Here is a 20,691-nt window from a genome sequence, read left to right as displayed (position 1 = left end):
CGGCAGGTGGCGCTGCTGAGCGGCCACTGCACCGTCACAGTCCGCCGGTCGGAGCGAGGAAGCGTCAAACAGAAAGTGGCGAACCTCGTCTAACTTGTGTGAAAACGACTCAAACTTTTACACCGTTTTCACAAGGTAACACGTACAATACCTGACGTTTTACTACGGCATCGTTTTATTCCACCGCGGCTTTACGGTTTAAGTGCAGTTTGAGGACTTAATTCGTTATATGCGAGCTACAGGCTAACGAACTAGCATCGGATATTGCAGATTCATTGTGTTGGTTAGCTTAGCTTAGCTGTCATGTGTCAGAGGTAAAAGTGGATTGTAAACGACTGCGCAACTTTTTGTTGAGTTAACAAGTGTGCGGATCACTCATGAGAGAGTTGCTCAGCAGTTTTGTGTTTCAGGTTTTGTTGTGAAGGAGATATTTGTTTTCTTTTGCGTGTGAAATGAACTCTGGTGTCAGTGCAAACAGGCTGAGACATTTTCTCCTCTCCTCACTGTTTCTGCTGGTTTCTTCATCTCATAACTGCGGTTTTATATTTTGCAGGTTTCAGTGACGAGGAGAAATGGTAGGTAGCTGTTGTGCTGGTCACAAATGTATCTTTATGCATGTTGGAAATGAGTTAGTACTTGTTTTCAAGTCCTGTTTTTTGTTAAATACCTGCATTTTCTTTGTTTAGTCTCGTAGATATGATTCCCGAACGACCATATTTTCCCCTGAGGGTAAGTCTCATTTCTTTTTAAGCACAAAATGACATTGACTGAAATTATGTGGTCCAAGATGCCTGTTATTGTCCACACCATCACATTATATTGAAACACTCGTACGTCCTCTCCATTGACACACTCAGCTAACCCCATACATTTGATATTCAATATATTATTGTACTGCATTGTACACCTAATATTAGGTGAGTTTTTGTGTCAAAGATACTAAGTCTTGACTCAAATTTACAGTTCTGTGGGCTTAAAAGTGCTTTTCCATGAATTTGAGGGTCTGGGAAGTCGAATAGATTAAATTGAGTGTAAGATTTTAGTTGTTTCTATCATATAACCTCTGACTGTGTTTAACAGGACGCCTGTATCAGGTGGAGTATGCGATGGAAGCGATCGGTCACGCTGGAACATGTCTGGGGATTCTAGCAAATGACGGAGTGCTGTTGGCAGCAGAGAGACGCAACATCCACAAACTTCTCGACGAGGTTTTCTTCTCTGAAAAGATCTACAAGCTCAATGAGTGAGTGAAGTGAACTACAGATGGACTCTTCAGCACCCAATACTTGACCCGTTCTCACCATTAAAAACCTCAGTCATCCCGTTTTTTCTGGCTGACGTTGTACTGTGGTGTGTGTGTGTGTGTGTGTGTGTGTGTGTGTGTCCTTTTTCAGAGACTTGGCCTGCAGTGTTGCTGGGATCACATCAGATGCTAATGTACTGACAAACGAGCTGCGGCTTATTGCACAGAGGTGAGTTTTCAGAGGAAAACCTTCCAAACATTAACATTTTAGGGCTGTCCCAAAAACCTCTTCTAGATTGCGGATGCTCAGAATATTTTACACACAGGTTCTTTTGTTTTTAATGTGTTAGCCAATAGCAGTATATGTGAAAATATAAGTTTAAGGTGAAGAATAATGAATACACTAACTTCTTTCCTTAAGATATTTAATAGCAACTGAAAGCAAAGTGAAAACAATGTAGTATCATTTCTCAACTTTTTATTAATCGAATAACCCAAAAAAGCATTTTTGTTGGAACTGTAATCTGAATTTGTGCTTCAGTTTCCACCCACTAATCCCATTCATCACAAAGCACTGACCAGTTTAATGTCTCTTCAGATATTTATTGCAGTACCAGGAGCCAATACCCTGTGAGCAGCTGGTGACAGCCCTGTGTGACATCAAGCAGGCGTACACACAGTTTGGAGGTAAGACGAACTGTATTCTCCTCCTCTGGTTTGTTGCTCCTCTCCTTTGGGATCAACAGATTGTCGGTTTTAACATTTTCAGCGTGCATGTTCAGAGACATCTGCCAAAAGCACTTAATCAAATGTCCTATTGGTAAACAACCTAGTAGAAAATAGCCAGAGTATTCTCATCACTGTGTAAAAACACAGATGGCTCTTCTTTCTGTAACAGCTGTGTGGTTTGTTTTGACAGGTAAGAGGCCGTTTGGTGTTTCTCTGCTGTACATGGGCTGGGACAAACACTATGGCTTCCAGCTGTACCAGAGTGACCCCAGCGGCAACTATGGAGGCTGGAAGGCAACCTGTATTGGCAACAACAGCGCTGTAAGTCTGACATGGCACAGATAATGACAACCAGTGAGATGATCTCAACAGATACACCAGGCAGGGTCATATAGATCCTGAATGTGAACATTTTCTTTTCTTAAGAGTTGCCTGATGTTTGTCTGATGTTTTTTGGGTTGGATGTTTATGCTAATGTATATTCTGCAACGTTTGGTGACAATTTAGAGGTCAAATCAGTAAATGTATCCATATATGATGGTTTATTGTTACTGTTCTCTTCCCCCTGTATGGTGTTTGATGTGTGATTTGTTGTCCTCAGGCTGCAGTGTCCATGTTGAAGCAGGATTTCAAAGAGGGAGAGATGACTCTGTCCTCTGCTTTGGCTTTGGCTGTTAAAGTCCTCAACAAAACAATGGATGTGAGCAAGCTCTCAGCAGAGAAAGGTAAGGTTCAGAAGGACTTTCTCGACGTTTTCCTTGCATATTATGATTTGATTTGTGTGAAATGAAAATAAGTTTGTAACGGCTCTCAACTCTTAGAACTTCTAGATGTACTATAACAGAATTTGTTTACTGATGATGCAAAAGATTTTTTTAAGTGCATCTGATTTTATACAATTTTGATTTGATGGTTTCAGTGGAAATTGCCACTCTGACACGGGAAGGCGGCAAGACAAAAATCAAAGTGCTGAAACAGAAAGAAGTGGAGGAGCTCATCAAGAGGCACGAAGCTGAGGAGGCCAAGACTGAGAAGGACAAAAAGGAAAAGGAGCAGAAGGAGAAAGACAAATGAGCAAAATAATTCATTTTTTCCCCCTCATGTCACCAAATCCTGTGTTGTTTTTGTCTTTTACATTAAACGTTTGTAAACTGAAGGATGTGTTTTTGTTTTTATTCTTCAAACTAAATTTCAATTAACACATCATCTATCTATCTATCTATATATAGATATATAGATATATAGAGATATATATCTATATCTCTATATCTCTATAGATATAGATATATAGATATATAGATATATATCTCTATATCTCTATAGATATAGATATCTATCTATCTATCTATCTATCTATCTATGATTATAGAGTTTAAGTAAAAAGTTATAAAAGTATGAACATGGAAGTTAATTAATTGCAGGGATGACAATCAGCTAAACGCTCTCTTTTTAAATTTATTCTTTTCATCGTCATAGCAGCTTTCAATCTGGACACTTTAAGGCAAATGTGCGCCAGGTGAGGGAACCGACAAAGAGTGATTCAAATACTTTTATTGAATGGCATTCTGTAAAAGAGCCCAGGAATATACCCGCTTCTCCTGGATCTGAGCCAGGGAGAGGAGTTTGTAGGCCAGAGAGCTTAGTGGTCAGGGCTGTATTTGTCTGCTGATTCAGGACATCACTAGACAGGTACAGGCTCGACCTGCTGGCAGACAGGTACAATAGGTCAAGTCTGCTGATCACCTGAATCATCTGACATGAGTGGGCTGCAGCTTCTGTTGCACTGAAGCATAAACTCTGTAGTTGTTTAAACCTTCTTGCCTCTTTTAATGTCACTCCAAAGTACAGAGCACGGCCTCCGTTGTGACAGCTCAGCTACAAATGGCTGAGTCTGCACAGCACACTTAGCCCTCCATACAAAAAGTTTTTCTGGCTGCCATGATGAAATTAAAGGACAAAGGGTGCTTAAGGAAACTACTGCTGTGACTATACCTATTCAGTGCAATAAATGTTGACTCCTGTACAGGCAGGACCTGCCTAGCAGTTATTCAGTATGAGCTGAGTCAGCGTCAGTCTGTGGGTAGTAGAAAGCTTTGTTTGTTTGATTTATAGTAAGGCAAACATCCCAGCTTAAAAAGTCTTCAAAACTGGTAACACAATCTTGATCTGGTTATATAGGCGTCTGCATTTCAGTAGTTCTCCGTAGGTATTGTCAGATACATTTTTATAAGCAAACTTTTTTTTGAATGAGATTAATTTAAAAATTCACAACTCTGCGCTCTTGTTGTTTTATTTTTAGAAAATGACTCATTTCCATTGATGTAAAACACATTTGTTGTCACTTTCCATTTGAACAAGGAGGAAAAATGTGGCTCAGAAATAGATTTTGTCATGTGTTTTGTTTAATAAGAGCTATTTCTGTCCTCAGTTGCCTTCCACAAACAGCTGTGTTGTCAGCATCAGAAGCAGAAGTTGCCACAGTCAGTGTTTATAAGCTGGGAAACTGCTTGCTTTGCTTTCAGTGTTTCTTGCCTTACTCACTCTCAATTTAAAGCACGTTGGACCATATTATAGATTTACAAGATCAAGTGATAAAAATAGGTCAGATGTCTCTGATTGACATGTTTAGCCTGTTTTTTTAACACTGTGCTACTTCTGTAAAGTATCAAAGAAATTGTCACTTCAAAGACCATGGGGGGGAAGCATGGCCCTCATATGATTTCCAAAATAAAATTTTCTTATTTTTATGTTTTTTTTTCTGGAAGGGCATTGAGGTTAGGCCAGGTGGAACATTATACTGTGGGAAATCATCACCACCCACTGACCAACACAGTAGATTTTGAACATGTCTCATCAGTTTGTCTACTTTTAGCCAGTTTGGCTAGTAAACAGCCAACATTTGAAGTCCTCTATATTTCTAGTATTAGACCTACAGTCAAATACTGTAGGTTTGATAGTAAAGTGAACACAAACACAGAAACACTTCTGACCAAATGACAAAAACCAAATATTAAATCAAGTTGTGCTCTGTGTTAAAGGATAGTAGCTGACATCAGTCATTTGTTATAATGATAATGTCTGAACAGGCCAGATCCTCATTCCTCAAGCTTACCTAAAATCTTTTTTCCTCCCCACTACATTTATGCATACTTTCTTGAAGCAGCCTTGTAATTTCTAATCAAACATTAACAGCTTCCACCCTGCATGTGTTATCTTTAGTTAATGTGGCCGTTTTTAGTCTTTTTAGATGTGTTGTAAAATGAATTGACCCCGCCTCAGTAAGTTTGAACATTTGAAACTATATTCAGATAGCCTGCCTGCTTTGCTCCACCACACAGTGGCTCGCAGCGTACCTGTGTTAATATTGACTGTTCTCATATTCCTGGAGACCTGCCAGCTGCACTCGTCCAGTCAGGTCCGAGGCCTAATTGGTAAATAGTAGCAGTTTGTGGTGATGAAAATGCAAACTTGTCCTGACTCTGTCGCTTTTCATCAACGTGTGGAGGTGAAATTACTGAGATCACTCATCTAATTAATGCCAGGAAAGTGCCCTAATCAGTATCTGGGTGAATTAGCGCCAGCATGGAGAGTCAGTTTGGGTTCGTGTTAAAGCACTCCACATTGGTTTCTCGCCCTGTGTTGGTTGGGTGGTCTGTGGGCAGATGGTGAGACTGTAGTCCTTCCCTTGTCCCGCTGAGAGGCGGCGAGGATCAGGAGGAGCCCCATCCAGCGCTTGTCCACACTCATTAGGCAGCCAGGGCCACAAAGACACCCTCGTCCTGTACTTGTGTGTCTGTGTCAATTCGTGTGTGTCCTCATGTGCATCAGTGTGTGTGTGTGTATGTGTGTATGCATGCCTGTGCTCTCATTTGGCCTCATTTTTGCATCGAGCCCTCCGCCCACTCTGTGGTGCCTCATAGGGAGCAGCAGTAAGACAATATGAACAACATGTTTGTGTATGTTGACTCACCACATGAAGCACAGGAGCTAGTTAAGCTAATGATCGTACCACATGTCCACTATTGCTTTTAGCCCTATTAAAATGTAGGTTAGTGTGCGAGTCACAAGCCAACCTGTCTCTTCTTTTTTTTATTACTGTTTCTGTTCGTTTGTAAGTGGCACAGTCATGTCGTCATTTGATCCCCTCCTGGCTTCATCAGAGCACCACAATTATGTCAGTGAGTAACCGATGCTCCCACTCGTGTTATGAACAGCAAAGAACATTTAAATAACTGTTTGCTAGCTGGGTGTGGATCCTTTTTCATTCAGTCTGTTTTATTTTTCATAAACAATAAAATCTCCTGCAGCTAACGGGCTAAAGAGCTGTGAATGCTCGGTAATCTGGCCCGTCATGGTTGAAAGTCTCCTGTGACTATGTCTCTCCCCCAGGTCATTAAAGCGGGTAAAGCACAGCTCATTAGCAGACAGCACCATATCTGCCAGTCTTGTTCCCTTTGAACTTCCTGGAACGTTTTGATCCCTGCAGGCGACTTGCAGGGATCGGCTCGATGCTGATAGGAGTGTCCCATCTGGGCCCAGGAAGTCAGCATATCTCTGAACCAAAGGCCATCCTTAGTGTAAACTGCATGATCTTTGCCTTCAGCATGTCTCATCGTTGACAGGATATGCATGAGTGAGTCAGTTGCTAAGACAGTGGTGGTGATTTACAGACAATATATGTACTCTTATACATTTAAAAGCAGCCTTGAAATGAGTGAGGACTTGCTGCAATGCACTCATGAAGCAGATGCTCTCCAAGAAGCTCCTTATGGAAGAGAGCAGCAAGAAAGGTTCAATGCTTCAAAGAAGCCCCCATATTTTAAAAAGTTTTTTTTTCTGGGCCAACTAATAATGATTAGGAAGAATCTGGCTTTCATGCCATGTACTGTAGAGACGGTTTGCCAAAACAAGAGCAACGTCGTGGAGAAATTAGTTTTTGAGCAAAAGGTTGTTTGAAGGAAATTCACAGCCAATGTGGGAACAAAACACTTCTCCAATAAACTTTTTAGAAATTTAATGTTTGGAAAAAGCTCTTGAGCCATTGCTGTTTTCTATGCAACCAAAAGCAACCTGATTGTTGATGCTCTTCCTTTCTCTTTCTTGTTTTGTTTCTCTGCATTTTTCAGTCACAGCGCTGCTGAGGAAGCTAAAGCAACAGTCCAGGGAGACTGTGGAGGACAAGAGGCCCAAGCTGCTGAAAGCCCTGAAGGAAGTAAGGAGTCCTTACTCAGTTTCCTGCTCTGGTCTCTCTAATAGGATGCCCCTAATGTCTTGATGCTGTTTTTGTCTTCTGCTCATCAGATACAAAATACACACGCACTCATACGCAATCATCCTTCCCAGACATCAGCCAAGTTTGTCATTCGCAAATTACTGTCATCGCAACAAAGCAAAGCCAGGAGGGACGGACACACACATTATCAACCAGCAGTATAGGATGTGGTCTTTAAGGCTAAATGAAACCTCACAGTGCGTTTGTGGCTTCCTGGTCACATGTGTACACACACACACACACACACACACACACACCGTAAACATGTAACTACTAACAGACGTGCTGTTCAAAATTATCTTTCAGGGTTTGTTGTGGCTGTTTGCCTGACATAATCTCACACATACAACGCTGTAAACATTTAGTCATGACCAGGCCGACATGTATATCTGCAAGGAGCCTTTCTGTATTCTTCCGTCTGCCTAACATGACGTTACGGAGGCCAAACTTGTAGGCGTAATCATCTGGCGATTTTAGCCTCCAGGTCAGCTATGCAGCAATGCCGCCCCCTGCAAGAGAATCAGGAAGCAAGTAAGCAGATTTGCAAAAACAAGAGCAAAAGAGGCCAACTATCTAAAACCCTGTGGGTTTTTAACTCCATTTAAAGAGGTCAGTGTAGCGTAGGCCTTTTTCAGTGGAATCCCATCATCAGTCTAAATGTAAACACCAGATTTTGATGTATGTACATGTTGCTCGACACTCAGGCGAGCCTGTATTTTACATGACAGGATGCAATACTTTCCTGGGTGATGAGGCAGAGATTGCCAGAGATGAGATTTTTCTGCGTCATCGTCTCTCAGAGATTATATAGCTCTGGGAAATGATGATCTCCCGCCAGCCTGACATCATCACCGAATGCCAGATTGAGACCACCAGCGGCGGTGGTGATGGGATCAGTTCAACCCATTCTAGTACCTCACAGGATAATTAGGCTGCATTGAGTTGTGTCAGTCAGGCGTGATTTGTTATGGATGGACATAAAGGCTCATGTTTACTCTGGTCCATGTGATCAGAAAGGCTTCGGCATGCCATTTTGATTTCTATTCAGAAAAGATGTCCTGTTTATTGTTTGTTAAATTGGTCTAATTTGTTGTTTTTCAGTTTTTGTTGCATGCACATAAATAAGCAAACCCCACTTTTTAGCTACTAACAAATATATAGGTTTATATATCATGAATAGCCCTGCTTCCACCTTTCCCACCTTTTCCTCTTCGTGTAGTTTTACATGTGATTGTGATTTCTCTGTCTTGTTTTGCAGCTTGGAGACTTTTATTTGGAGCTTCACTGGGACTTCCAAAGTTGGGGTGAGTCAAGCAGCAGCTTCTTCAATCTTTTACGATAGAGAGCTTGACAGAAACACCATTGTTTCTCGGGCTTTATCCACTCTGGAAATGAACCATGTGTCCTTGGTAAGGGTGTTGTCTGAAACACCAACGGAGGAATGTGTTACAGGCAGGAAAATGTGATGCAGTCTGTCAGTGTCTGTCTGGTTAGTGTAGTGTTTATCTGTGCCATAAGGGACTTTAACTGTTGAGAGTGGCTACAGGCTGAAAATGACTCCTCCTGCTGGACATGAACTCACACACCATCCTCTACTGTCAATGCCCCTCTCTATAAAGCTATGTCAGGAATATCTGCTGGTACCAGAAGCAGAATTTGTTATCCAGTTGCACCGATTTCAACACATAATTCCACCTGGAAAACTGTTACAGAATGCAGATTACATTTACTTTGTGACAGTAGACTAATATAACTGTATCCACTGCTGTACTAGCATTTGTTCAGGCTGCACAGTGTGTGAGCTGACTAAGCGTGAGCCAGGACTGAATTCTGTGTACTCACTGTATCTTTGTGAATTATTGACAAGGAGGGCAAGATTATGTAATAAAAGCATGGTGGTAACTAAATACAATTAACTGGTTGCATAACAGTGTATCTGCAGATGGGAACGGTGTAAAAGTAAATGTTTTGGTGTGATGACAGTCGACTAAATATTATATTTGTAGGTGAGAGAAGTTAAGATGTATGTGGTTAGAGAAGAATCTGGTTTAGACCAACGCTGTCTCACGGATCCGAGACTGTCAGAGGGATTGAGAGCTGGCTTTGTACTCTTTGTACCCTTTAGACCTGTTTAGTCTTTTCTAGACTTTTAGACTTTTCTTTTTCAATGTAGTCCTTCACAGAACTATTTTGAACTTTTAAAATGCCTAGGTTTTGTGCAATGAACAGCAGGGAGGTTTCTTGCTTTCAGTTACTTAGGACTGCAAGTTATTAAATATTTAGCGACAGAACTACACGTTATATGGCCCTCTAGTCTACAGAACTATATGCTGCTGAGGCTTTGAAGAGGATGGTGGTCTTCATTATTGAGTGAGCTTTTCTAAATTTAGACTTCACATGTCCTTACTGTGTCTTTTTTACGTTGCAGTGCCTTTGCTCTCCAGAATCCTGCCTTCAGATGCGTGTAAGATCTACAAGCAGGGCCTCAACATCAGGCAAGTCCTGTCATCAAATGTAATGCATTTAAATCAAATGTGTGATGGGTGACGACAAAGAAAAGCAGCTGCCTTGCGACAGGAACGCCACTTTATGGAAAAACATAACCTTCAACTGTAATTCCTCGAGAAAACTTTTTTTTTTTTTATTAAGGCACTTTATTGCTTTTAATGCTCGGTAATTTATCAGTCATCTTGTTTGCACATTACAACCTCTCCTCTTTCTCCTCTCTCTACCTCCCATTTTCTCCTCTCAACCTAGTTTGGTTAACTAGAGTGTGAAATCAGTGCCTCGCAGTATAAGGAAGCAGAACGGCGATGCCTCTGCGCGCAGATCTCTTTACTTCTGTGTTTCCTTTTCACTCAGTGCCTTGCAGAAGTGGAGTTACAGTGGTGTGTAATGCGCTGCCTTTAGCTCACTTACAAAGGGCGTCAGCAGAAATTCGTCACACTCTGACGCATGCTGACACACAGTCACAACAATGAATCTACAGCAGGAATCCACGTTGCTGTGTTTCATGGCCGTGCGTTTGTGGACAAAAACCTGGCAGTGTTGAACAGCCTTGAGGTTCAGCTCTCACAGCTCTCACAGCTAGTGCACATCTACACATTTGAATTTAATTACTGGGTGATATGTTATGTAAACCAGGGCAGCTCTCATATTTGGGTATCACAACATCAACTAAAACTGTATTTGAAGAATGAACTCATAAAAGAGTGTGTTTGTGTGTCTGTGTGCTGTTCCTGTATGAGATATCCTTGATGTAGAGCTTGTCATTACTCTCTGAAACTGCTCCTGGCTGTCTCATTTGGTATTCAAAATGCCCTCTTATTATCCTGGAGTTGCAGGGAAAAAAGAGGGAGAAAGAAAATAAACTGTCACAGCAGGTTCATTTACATTCTAGTTGTACAGTGTGCCAAGGCCTGTCATACCTACCCACAGCACCTACCACTTTGTGTCTGCTTTTCACAAGCAGATCAGTTATTCTCTTTGCTGTCATGCCTCATTCCAGGACTACACACTTTGACAAAGTAAAACAGTTCTTGAAATGTGCTGTTGGTCTCCCATGGCAATGATTACCATACACATTGTCTAGACTCTCAGAGCGAAGATGTGACATCCGTCACAGTTTTTTTTGACACTGTGTTTGCTAGTGTGGTCAAAGTTAAACTCAGTTCAGCTCCTTTTCTTGTTTGGCTGTCCTCTCCTTTCATCAAGTTTCCACACTAAACCTACTCTCTCTCTGTCTGTTTGTGTGTGTGTGTGTGTGTGTGTAGATTGGACACTACCCTGATAGATTTCACGGACATGAAGTGTCAGCGCGGCGACCTCAGTTTCATCTTCAATGGCAATGCCATCCCCTCTGAGTCTTTTGTCGTGCTGGACAACGAACAGAAAGTCTACCAGCGGATACATCATGAGGTGTGTGAGACACATGCAGATAGAAGGCCTCATTTGCTCCCCCTGATGTTTTTGACAGTTATTTTCATCACCTGACAAGTATTTTCTGGATTTACTGGTTTTTTTTACACAAAATGTCAGAAAATATGGACAAATTGACTTCATATTTCGCCAGATATCCAGATCTATCTTCAAATATCTTGTTTTGTCCAACTAATAGTTCAAAGCTAAAAATGATCACCTTGTCACAAAGAAAAATGCTCACGTTTGAGAAACTGGAACCAACAAATGTTCAAAAGATTAATTGATTATCAAACTAGTGGCAGTTTTTCTTTTGTAAATCTACTAATCTTTTGTTATTGATTTGTTGATTAATTGTTTTAATATGTTAAACAGCTTGTTAGCCTCATTAGCATTTAGCAGTGTCCATGCCTGTGTTGTAGTTTCCTAACGCTGTCCTGTACTTTCAGGAGTCGGAGATGGAGACAGAGGAGGAAGTGGATATTCTGATGAGCAGCGACGTGTACTCTGCCACGCTCTCCACCAAGTCCATCACCTTCTCCAGGGCGCAGACAGGCTGGCTGTTCCGAGAAGACAAGACGGTTGGTGTCAGCTGTCGTAGCTGTCTTGTGGTTGTTCCCATCATGATGTTATTTCTCCCGTCACACAGCTCTTCCAAGAGTCAGCTGTGGGTCACAGCGTTTCACCTGGCTGTGGAATTTTTAGTAGCTTGACCCAGACAGAAAGTTGGGAATTTGATAAATTCTCAGGGGAAGACAGGAAATTGATAATAGACAATGCACAGGGGTCAGTAAACAGATGTATATCAGAATGTACTTTGTGTAATATATGATGGTTTTCAGCTGCTCTAAAGGAACCCAGACTGTAGAAAACGTTTCTGACCTGAAAAACAACATGAACAAACTAAAAGGGTAGACAATATTTTAAGGTCTGGGAAGTGCTCTGGATGTGCTCTCTAATGGAAAACCACAGAAGGAGAAAGATATGGATCCTTGTACTCTGACTTTTTAGTTTTACTTTACTGTAAAAGCAATAATGCAGATAAGCATTGCAGATACATTAGAAATAGTTTGACATCTTTTCGGGCAAATCAATTCTGTCGGCATTATGTTATTAGCCTGATCTGTTAATCTGCCTCTCCAAGCTTTCTTGTTATCTCACCCTGTGAGCCTTCCTCTGTCAAAATATGAATTATATTATATATATATATTGCTATAGACTCTTTCCCTGCGCTACATCTCCCATACCAGGCAGGAAAGACATAAATCAAAGAAGCATCAGTGATAACCCGAGTAAGGAACCACAGGTGATAGGCTCAGAGTTAAAAACAACAGAGACAGGACAGGGGGCATGAATGCAGTCAATGAGTTATGTGGGTATTGCTGTCTGTCCTCTCACTCCTTTGTCTTTTTGACATGTATTTAAAAGGGAAATTGGTGACTCAGCAGGAGGGGCACTTCTCTAACTGTTTCTTCTACCTCCAGGAACGCGTGGGAAACTTTCTGGCAGATTTCTACTCTGTTAACGGCCTGGTGCTCGAGTCCAGGAAGAGACGGGAGCATCTGAGCGAGGAGGACATCTTGAGGAACAAAGCCATCATGGAGAGCCTGAGCAAAGGAGGGAATCTCATAGAGCAGAACTTTGAGGTAACCGAATCCGGCTGTCACCTCACCGGGGTGATGGGAGTAAGCAGAGAGAATCTAATTTACAGCCTCAGTCCACAACGCCCACAGATTGTACTTCCACAATTTTTTGTAAGCCAGCCTTCACAGACAGTCGAAGAAGTGGGTCATCTGGCAGACTTCTTCTGGCACATGAGCTCTGGGTGCAGGCAACATGGAGGGTTAAAGTTAAACTGGTCCATTTGTATATACTAGCCACATTGTAATGATACAGAGCTGGTTCAAAATCGGCAAAGTTTCCCTGTAAAAGTCCAGTGTTTAACTTTTAGGAGGATCTATTGGCAGAGATGGAATATAATATTCATAGGTATGTTTTCACTAGTGTTTAATCACCTGAATATAGGAATCATTCTGTTTTTGTTACCTTAGAATGAGCCATTTTTATCTACAGACGACGTGGGTCACCTTCCACGAAGTCCACAATGTTGAACCGCCATGTCCCAGAACGGACAAACCAAACGCTGGTTTCTCATTCCCAGTCGGTTGTCAAATAAAGACATGAGCGATGTTCAGTTAATATGGATTGGACATTATTTGCCCTTTTTAACCAAAAAGTTACCAGAGGAACTACACTCAGAAAAAATAAACCCCCACATTTTAAACATTTACACAATAACAGAGGGATTCTGTTATTCTTTGTATTTAGTGATGTATGTCTCTAAAAGAAAAATGAGATGAAGTTGTGAGGGTATTTATTTGTGTTTTAGAATGTGGCTGCCATGAAACTATCAGCAGATTAAGTTTAATTTATTTATTTTGTTCATTGGCTTTCTTCCCTTATTCACTGGTAGCTTACTCGACCGCAGCTCCCTCCCTCCCTCCCTTCCCTCCCTCCCACTCTACGTTCTTGCACACGTTAAGATACGAGAGATACAAGTTCTACAGGTTTGATGCAGTTATCTCAACTGCAATTTATTTTCTTAGGTAATGAATGGGATTCAATTCAGTGATGAAATGAAATGAAAACCTTGTTACACTTATTAGGCCGTTTGCTTTGGCAGATGATGACAGACATCCTGAATCTCTGTCTTAAAAAAAGAAACATGTTTTCTCAGTTTAAAACATACAGTAGAAGAAGGGATGGCTAATAAAGTGCAGCTGGACACTTGGAGCAAACATTTTAAGTTTGTGCTCTGAGCTTTTTTTAGTAAAAATGAGAACCAGTTGGAGCTCCACTCTGTCGATAAACACCGTGTTTACTTGTACCTGCAGCATAACCACCAGTCCAGTCCAGAAACTGTCCTGTCCCGCTGGAACCTTGGGGTAGGACACGAGTCTCAAACAAAAAAACCTCACCTTCCCACCACTGTATCTCACAAAGATAAATCCTGTAGAAACAGCATGGACTTCCTGCCAGACTCTGTCCATCAACTTTGCATGGTTTATTGAAAAATTCCTGTCTGACTCCCCTCTTTTGTTCCTTTTGATGTTTTATTTGATTCGGACATGAAAAGAGAGTGAAAAACTGCCTCGTGTCACTGTTGTTTGTGAGACGGGTCCGCCTTCCCTCATCCACTATGCATGGATTTGAGTCCCAGTAGTGCCACCTTGTGGTGAAAGCTCCAAAGCTGCACCTTATTCACACAGATGGCTCTCCCACCCATCATCCCTTCACTACAGTATGTTCCAGAGTTTGCTTAGCAAGCCCTTGTCTAAACACTGAACATAAAGCCAGTCACACAGTGAAGACAATGCCTCTCAACACTCAATGGATGCCTTTTAACTGCTCGGTTGTTTTTTGTCAACGCCCCCTTGTTCTGTGCTGGGCTTTGTCTCATCACAGTGTCCTCTCTTGTCTGTGTGTCTATTTACACTAATTTGAGTGAGTGCTCACTCATGTTTTAAAGTGAAAAAAGCGGCGTTTTACTGGAGTTTCTCCTTCCACCCCAGCGGAAAATGATACATGGAAGCGGGCGAGAGTGAAAATAAGCAGCTGCTGTGACGTAGCTGTGTTTACCACAGCGAGGGAGAGCAGGTCAGCCACAGGGAAGCGTGGGGGGCTTTCAAACAGGGCTCGACACTATTGATCACATGGATGAAGGCTAAAACCCCTGGTGCCATGGAATGATGGAGGGGCGGGACCGGCATACCAGCAGATCAGGGCCTGTGCAGGCTGTGTGTACTCTGTCCTCATCACAACAACACGGCAGAGCTGATACACGCAGTGTGAGAGAGCGAGCACTTAACAATGCCACAGCTCGCGGTGAAAACACCAAAACATTGCTGTTGTGACTGCAGTGCAAGTGGGGAAACTAAGATAGCGTCTCCATTTTTATTTGCACTACAAACAGCTGACTCTCGGCACAATCAGGTGTCTTGTCCCCCCCACAACATTTTTCCACATTATTCTGCCCTAGTTGCCTTATTTAACCACGGCTTACAAAAGAGAGGTCAGCTGGTGTGATTCCATTTTTTTTAACCTCAATGTTGGCAAGAACAGCGAGTTCATTTTAGGAGAAGTCAATTTTAGGAAAAACAGGATGGAGCTCATCCCAGTTCTAATTCAGGGTCGGCAAGAACAGACTGTCCGATCTTAAAATACACGGAGGATGAAGGAGAACTCCTACAGTATATTCAACAAGGCTGAGTTGAGCTCATTTTCCTCAGGAAGCTTAGATTACTTGATATGAGTGGGAACTCCTCTGTCCAAAACACCCAGATAAAAACAAGTAGGTTCCTTTTATGCTGCTCTGCTGTTGGGTCACAGCCGATAATAAAGCTCATCAGAAAGGCCGGTGGTGATATGGTTTTAAACACTTTGTCCCCCAACCCCTGAGTCCTGTTACTCCAGATCTTTGCCCTAGATCAGGGGTGTCAAACTCAAAAACATGCCAGGGGTGATCAAACTGCTGGCCCGCGGGCCAAATTGTAATTTCTTTTGGCCCGGCGACGACAGAATACAAATGACTACGAGAGCTGGCCCCGCGTATTATTACTGTACAGCGCTTAACACCGACTCATACTACAATCCCATAGATGCGCCTGCCTGATTGTGTTTGGCTGCTCCAATCACGTGACAGGACCCCGAAAACTCGCTCTTGGTGAACAGGTAGATACACTACAAACTGGTCACTGTGCCTACCCTTTCCCAAAAAGGCGAAAGAAAGGCAGAAAACAGAAGCTTTCTTGGACAGTTGGGGAGGCGAGAACTCCTTATCTATTTACGCTATGGTAAAAGGACGAGGCCCGTATTGTCTTGTTTGTGGGTCAACTGTGGCCGTTACAAAGTTAGTACAACATTAGACGACACTATGAAACGGAAACACCCCAACAACAATTTTTTATTTTGATATTTAATTCAGGAAGGCTGCGATTAGAAAATGTTTTAAAATTTTTTTCATAAATGAATTGCCGATTGGGATGTGTTTTTTATTTTGAAAATTTTTGATTTTGCATGTCTCCACTATTTAGTCTATATATAATTGTAATAAGGAGTTGCTTGTGTCTATTCACATGTTAAAGCAAAATTCGTTCTTCGTTCCGTATTAAAAGGTTCATTTGTTCAATCTTGGGGCCCGCGGCTTTGTTTCAGGTTTTTAAATTATTGCCCCTGTGTTTTTTTGGGGGTTGACACGCCTGATCTTAGCGGCAAAGTCGGTAACAGGATCAGGGGTTTGGGGGGACAACAAAAGTAGTTAATAAAAAACAAACAACATAAAAAACAAACCGAAACCTATTCTGATGGAGCTCTTAATGATAAAAATACGAGCTTAAGATGACCAAACAAGACAGAAAAGCGGAATAAAGGACAAAAATATTCGATATAATATAAAATACTTGGGCTGTTTTAATGGACAGGAAGGATGGTCCACACAAATCATACTCAAGATTAATCTTAAAGCTCATTTCTGGAGGAAAATAGAAGCAATCAACTCAGACTATATAGAAAATAATTAAAACTGTAGAGAATTACATACACTATAATAACATACAGTGATAAATATAAATAAGATTCGGACCAGTCTGTTCTTGCCCCGACCCGCTGAATTAGAAACTGGGATGGGAGCTCCATCCTGTTTTTCACTGAAAATTGACTTCTCCTAAAATGACTCGGCTGTTCTTGCGCCGACATTTCTGGGAGTTTAAAAAAATGGAATCCCACCAGCTGACCTCTTGTTGTAAGCGATGGTTAAAAATTAAGGCCAACTAGGGCAGATAATGTGAAAAATGTTGTTGGGGGGACAAGACACCTGATGGTGCGGAGAGTCAGCTGGTTTGCTAGCTGCAAATAAAAATGGAGACGCTATTCTGTAGTTCCCACTTGCACTGGCAGTCACAAAGCAATGTTTTTGGTGTTTTCACGCGAGCTGGTGGCATTGTAAGTGCCGCTCTCCTCAACACTGCGTGTATCAGCTGGCCGTGGTTGTTGTGATGAGGACAGAGTACACAAGCCTGCACAGGGGCCCTGATCTGCTGCGTATGGCCGCGTCCTCCCCTCCATCATTTCCATGCCCAGGGGTTTTAGCCTTCATCCATGTGATCAAATGTGGTCGAGCCTGTTTGAAAGGGCCCCCACGCTTCCCTGTGGCTGACCTGCTCTCCCTGGTGTGGTAAAACACGCTACGGTCACAGCGGCTGCTTATTTTCACTCTCGGCCCGCTTCCATGTTATCATTTTTACCGCCTGGGGGTGGAAGGGAGAATACTCCAGTTAAACGCCGCTTTTTCTCACTTTACAACATGAGTGGCACTCACTCAAATTAGTGTAAATAGACACACAGGACAAGGACAGAGGACACTGTGTGAGACAAGCCCAGCGACAGGGAACAACCGGGCGTTTTACAAAAAACAACCGAGCAGTAAGGCCATCCATTGAGTGTTGAGAGGCATTGGTCTTCACTGTGGTGACTGGCTTTATGTTCCAGTGTTTAGGACAAGGGCTTGCTAGCAAAACTGCTGTGGAACATGACTGTAGTCGAAGGGGATGATGGGGGTGGAGAGCCACTGTGTGAATTAAGGCTGGCAGCTTTGGCTTTCACCACGGAAGGTGGCTACTACTGGGACTCCGGAATCCATGCATAGTTGGGATGAGGGAAGGCGGACCGGTCTCAAAACAACAGTGGACACGGAGGCAGTTTTCACTCTCTTTTTCATGTTCCGAATCAAATAAAACATCAACAAGCGAAACCAAAAGAGGGGAGTAGACAGGAATTTTTTCATAAACCATGGCAAAGTTGATGAGGGTCTGGCAGGAAGTCCATGCTGTTTTTACAGGTATTATATCTTTGAAATACCAGTGGGTGGGGGAAGGTGAGGTGTTTTTTGTTTTGAGACTGTGTCCTACCCCAAGCGTTCCAGCGGGACAGGCAGTTTCTGGACTGGCTACTTGGCGTGTTGATGCCCTGGCAGTACAAGTAACACGGGTGTTTACGTCGACAGAGTTTTGGAGCTCCAACTGGTTCTCATTTTTACTAAAAAAAGCTCAGAGACACTTTAAATGTTTGCTCCAAGTGTCCAGTGCACTTTATTAGCCATCCCTTCTTCTACTGTTATGTTTTAAACTGGAGAAAACATTGTTTCTTTTTTTAAGACAGAGATTCAGGATGTCTGTATCAATCTGCCAAAGCAAACGGCCTAATAAGTGTAACAAGGTTTTCCATTTCATTTCGATCACTGATTGAATTCCATTCAATTACCTAAGAAATAAATTGCAGTTGGATAACTGCATCAAACCTGTGGAATGGTCTCTGTATCTTAACGTGTGCAGAACGTAGAGAAGAGAGGAGGGAGGAGAGGAGGAGCTGCGTCGAGTAATTTACCAGTGATTAAGGAATAAAGCCATCATGAACTAAAAATTAAATTAAAGTTAAACTCTAAATCTGCTGATTAGTTCATGGCAGCCACATTTCTAAAACACGAATAAATACCTCATCAACTTCATCTCATTTTCTTTTAGAGAATACATCCGTAAATACAAAGAATAACAGAATCCCTCTGTATCTGTTATGTTTAAAATGTGGGTTTATTTTTTTCTGAGTTATTTCCTCTGGTAACTTTTTGGGTTAAAAAGGGCAAATAATGTCCAATCATATTAACTGAACATTCGCTCATGTCTTTATTTGACAACCGACTGGGAATGGGGAGAAGACCAGCGTTTGGTTTGCTCCGTTCTGGGACATGGCCGGTTCAATCATTGGCGACTTTCGTGGGAGGTGACCCAGTCGTCTGTTAGAGGGGTTAAAATGGCTCATTCTAAGTACAAAACAAAAATTTTTTTTTTTTTGGCGGATTCCTATATTCAGGTGATAACACTAGTGAAAAACATACCTAGAATTTATATTCCATCTCTGGGCAATTAGGATCTCCTAAAAGTTAAAACACTGGACTTTTACAGGGAAACTTTTGCCGGATTTTGAACCAGTCTGCTATTATTACCAATGTTGGGCTAGTATATACAAATGCGACAGTTTTTTTACGTTAACCGCCCTCCATGTTGCCTGCCCAGGCTCAATGCTGCCAGAGAAGTCTGTCCGGATGATCCCACTTCTTCGACTGTCTCGTAAGGCTGGTTTACAAAAATTTGTGTAGGATACAATCTGTGGGGCGGTTGTGGACTGAGGCTGTAAATTAGTTCTCTCTGGCTTACTCCTCATCACCCCGGTGAGGTGACAAGCGGATTTCGGTTACCTCAAAGTTTTTCTGCTCTATGGGGAGATTCCCTCCTTGCTCACGCGCTTCTCCGATGGATGGCTTGTTTCCTCAAGATGCCTCTCGCTCAGATGCTCCCGTTCTTCCTGGACTGAGCACCAGGCGGTGTAACAGGGGAGGGTTAGGAATCTGCAGAAAGGCTTTCCCACGCGTTTCCTGGTCCGGGTGTTTAGAAGAAACAGTTAGAGAAGTTGGGCCCCCTCCTGCTGCGTCACCATTTCCCTTTTACATACATTCTCAAAAAAAAGACAAACAGGATGAAAGACAACCGACAAAGGGCGAACATTACACCCCAACAACAAAGCAATAAACTCTTGAACTGCATTCTAATGCACACACCCACAAAATGTATCCGTAGAAAATACAATGTGATGAATTTAATAAATACCAACTTGAAACACAATGTATAATACAACCCATGAGTAAGGAGTTACTCAAGAATTTAACCATCAAGTACCAAAAATACACCATATGCGCGGAGAATAGACGTCATCTTTCAGGATATTTCTGATGTACGTTTCCTGATACACACTAGGACCTCCAAACAAACCACCCCAACACATAATGGGAAGAATGTCGGCAAAGGGAAAAAGAGGGTCCTAATTAGCAACATAATAATAATATTATATAATTGCATATTTACAGGAGAAAAACTCAACAGGAGGGACCGATACCAAGCAACAGCTATGGAAGCACGGCCAAGTTGTAACAGATCGGAGAATATAAAACATAGCCGCACAAGAGTTATTGAATTGCCCGAGAGAGATCGATATTCACTCAAATGTAAATCATGCCAATGTGTTCTGCATTAATTGCTTTAACAAGTAAAGTAGACTAAGTCAGGGTAACGATAGCCGCGGGTATCTTTCTCCGTTCCTGTGGTTTTCAAATTAGAGAGCACCATCCCGGAGCCTTCCCCAGCAACCCCTTGAAAATACATGACCCATCCACGTATGAAACTTATCTTGTGCCATATGATAATCCACCTCTCTATATATATGTTGTTAGATTGTGTATGTGTTAAGCGTCAGCCAGTGCAGAACCTATTGTCTACCCAGTCGCCCTGGCTCCGTGTTGAGCAGCTAAGTGTACAAACACGCTGCATAACAAATCCAAATATATATAACCACGACAAGAAGCTTCAACTATATGCTATAACTATAACACCTCATCCATCCTGAGCTGATTTCTATAGAAGCA

The 20,691-nt window shown here is 42.1% G+C and overlaps 2 protein-coding genes across 2 annotated transcripts in view; both read left to right on the top strand.

Moving 5' to 3' along the window:
- On the top strand, window positions 1-3,128 carry LOC118321903 (proteasome subunit alpha type-4-like). The gene is made up of 9 exons (XM_035653458.1): window positions 1-135; window positions 554-575; window positions 687-729; window positions 1,081-1,243; window positions 1,395-1,472; window positions 1,842-1,930; window positions 2,163-2,293; window positions 2,574-2,697; window positions 2,892-3,128. Exons 2-9 carry the CDS (start codon window positions 573-575, stop codon window positions 3,044-3,046), a joined length of 786 nt encoding a protein of 261 aa, XP_035509351.1. The 5' UTR covers window positions 1-135; window positions 554-572; the 3' UTR covers window positions 3,047-3,128.
- The window catches only part of LOC118321902 (ankyrin repeat domain-containing protein 13C), a 36,021-nt gene that overhangs the window by 12,063 nt on the left and 3,267 nt on the right, over window positions 1-20,691 (top strand). Inside the window, exons 4-9 of the mRNA XM_035653457.1 lie at window positions 7,099-7,184; window positions 8,503-8,548; window positions 9,673-9,739; window positions 11,018-11,162; window positions 11,612-11,743; window positions 12,647-12,808. Coding sequence (XP_035509350.1) covers window positions 7,099-7,184; window positions 8,503-8,548; window positions 9,673-9,739; window positions 11,018-11,162; window positions 11,612-11,743; window positions 12,647-12,808 — 638 coding nt within the window. The remainder of the gene's footprint in view (window positions 1-7,098; window positions 7,185-8,502; window positions 8,549-9,672; window positions 9,740-11,017; window positions 11,163-11,611; window positions 11,744-12,646; window positions 12,809-20,691) is intronic.

Source organism: Morone saxatilis, unplaced genomic scaffold (assembly GCF_004916995.1).
Source record: "Morone saxatilis isolate NCDOM2014 unplaced genomic scaffold, NCSU_SB_2.0 Contig12, whole genome shotgun sequence".
NCBI classification, from domain to species: domain Eukaryota; kingdom Metazoa; phylum Chordata; class Actinopteri; family Moronidae; genus Morone; species Morone saxatilis.
The sequence above is the reverse complement of the archived record's forward strand: the minus strand, read 5'-3'. Positions and strand labels throughout refer to the sequence as shown.

Bases quoted from the DNA above. Each gene is read 5' to 3' on its own strand.
- LOC118321903 (XM_035653458.1), top strand. The intron at 730-1,080 runs GTAAGTCTCATT...TGTGTTTAACAG, and splicing joins GACCATATTTTCCCCTGAGG to GACGCCTGTATCAGGTGGAG. The intron at 2,294-2,573 runs GTAAGTCTGACA...TGTTGTCCTCAG, and splicing joins GTATTGGCAACAACAGCGCT to GCTGCAGTGTCCATGTTGAA.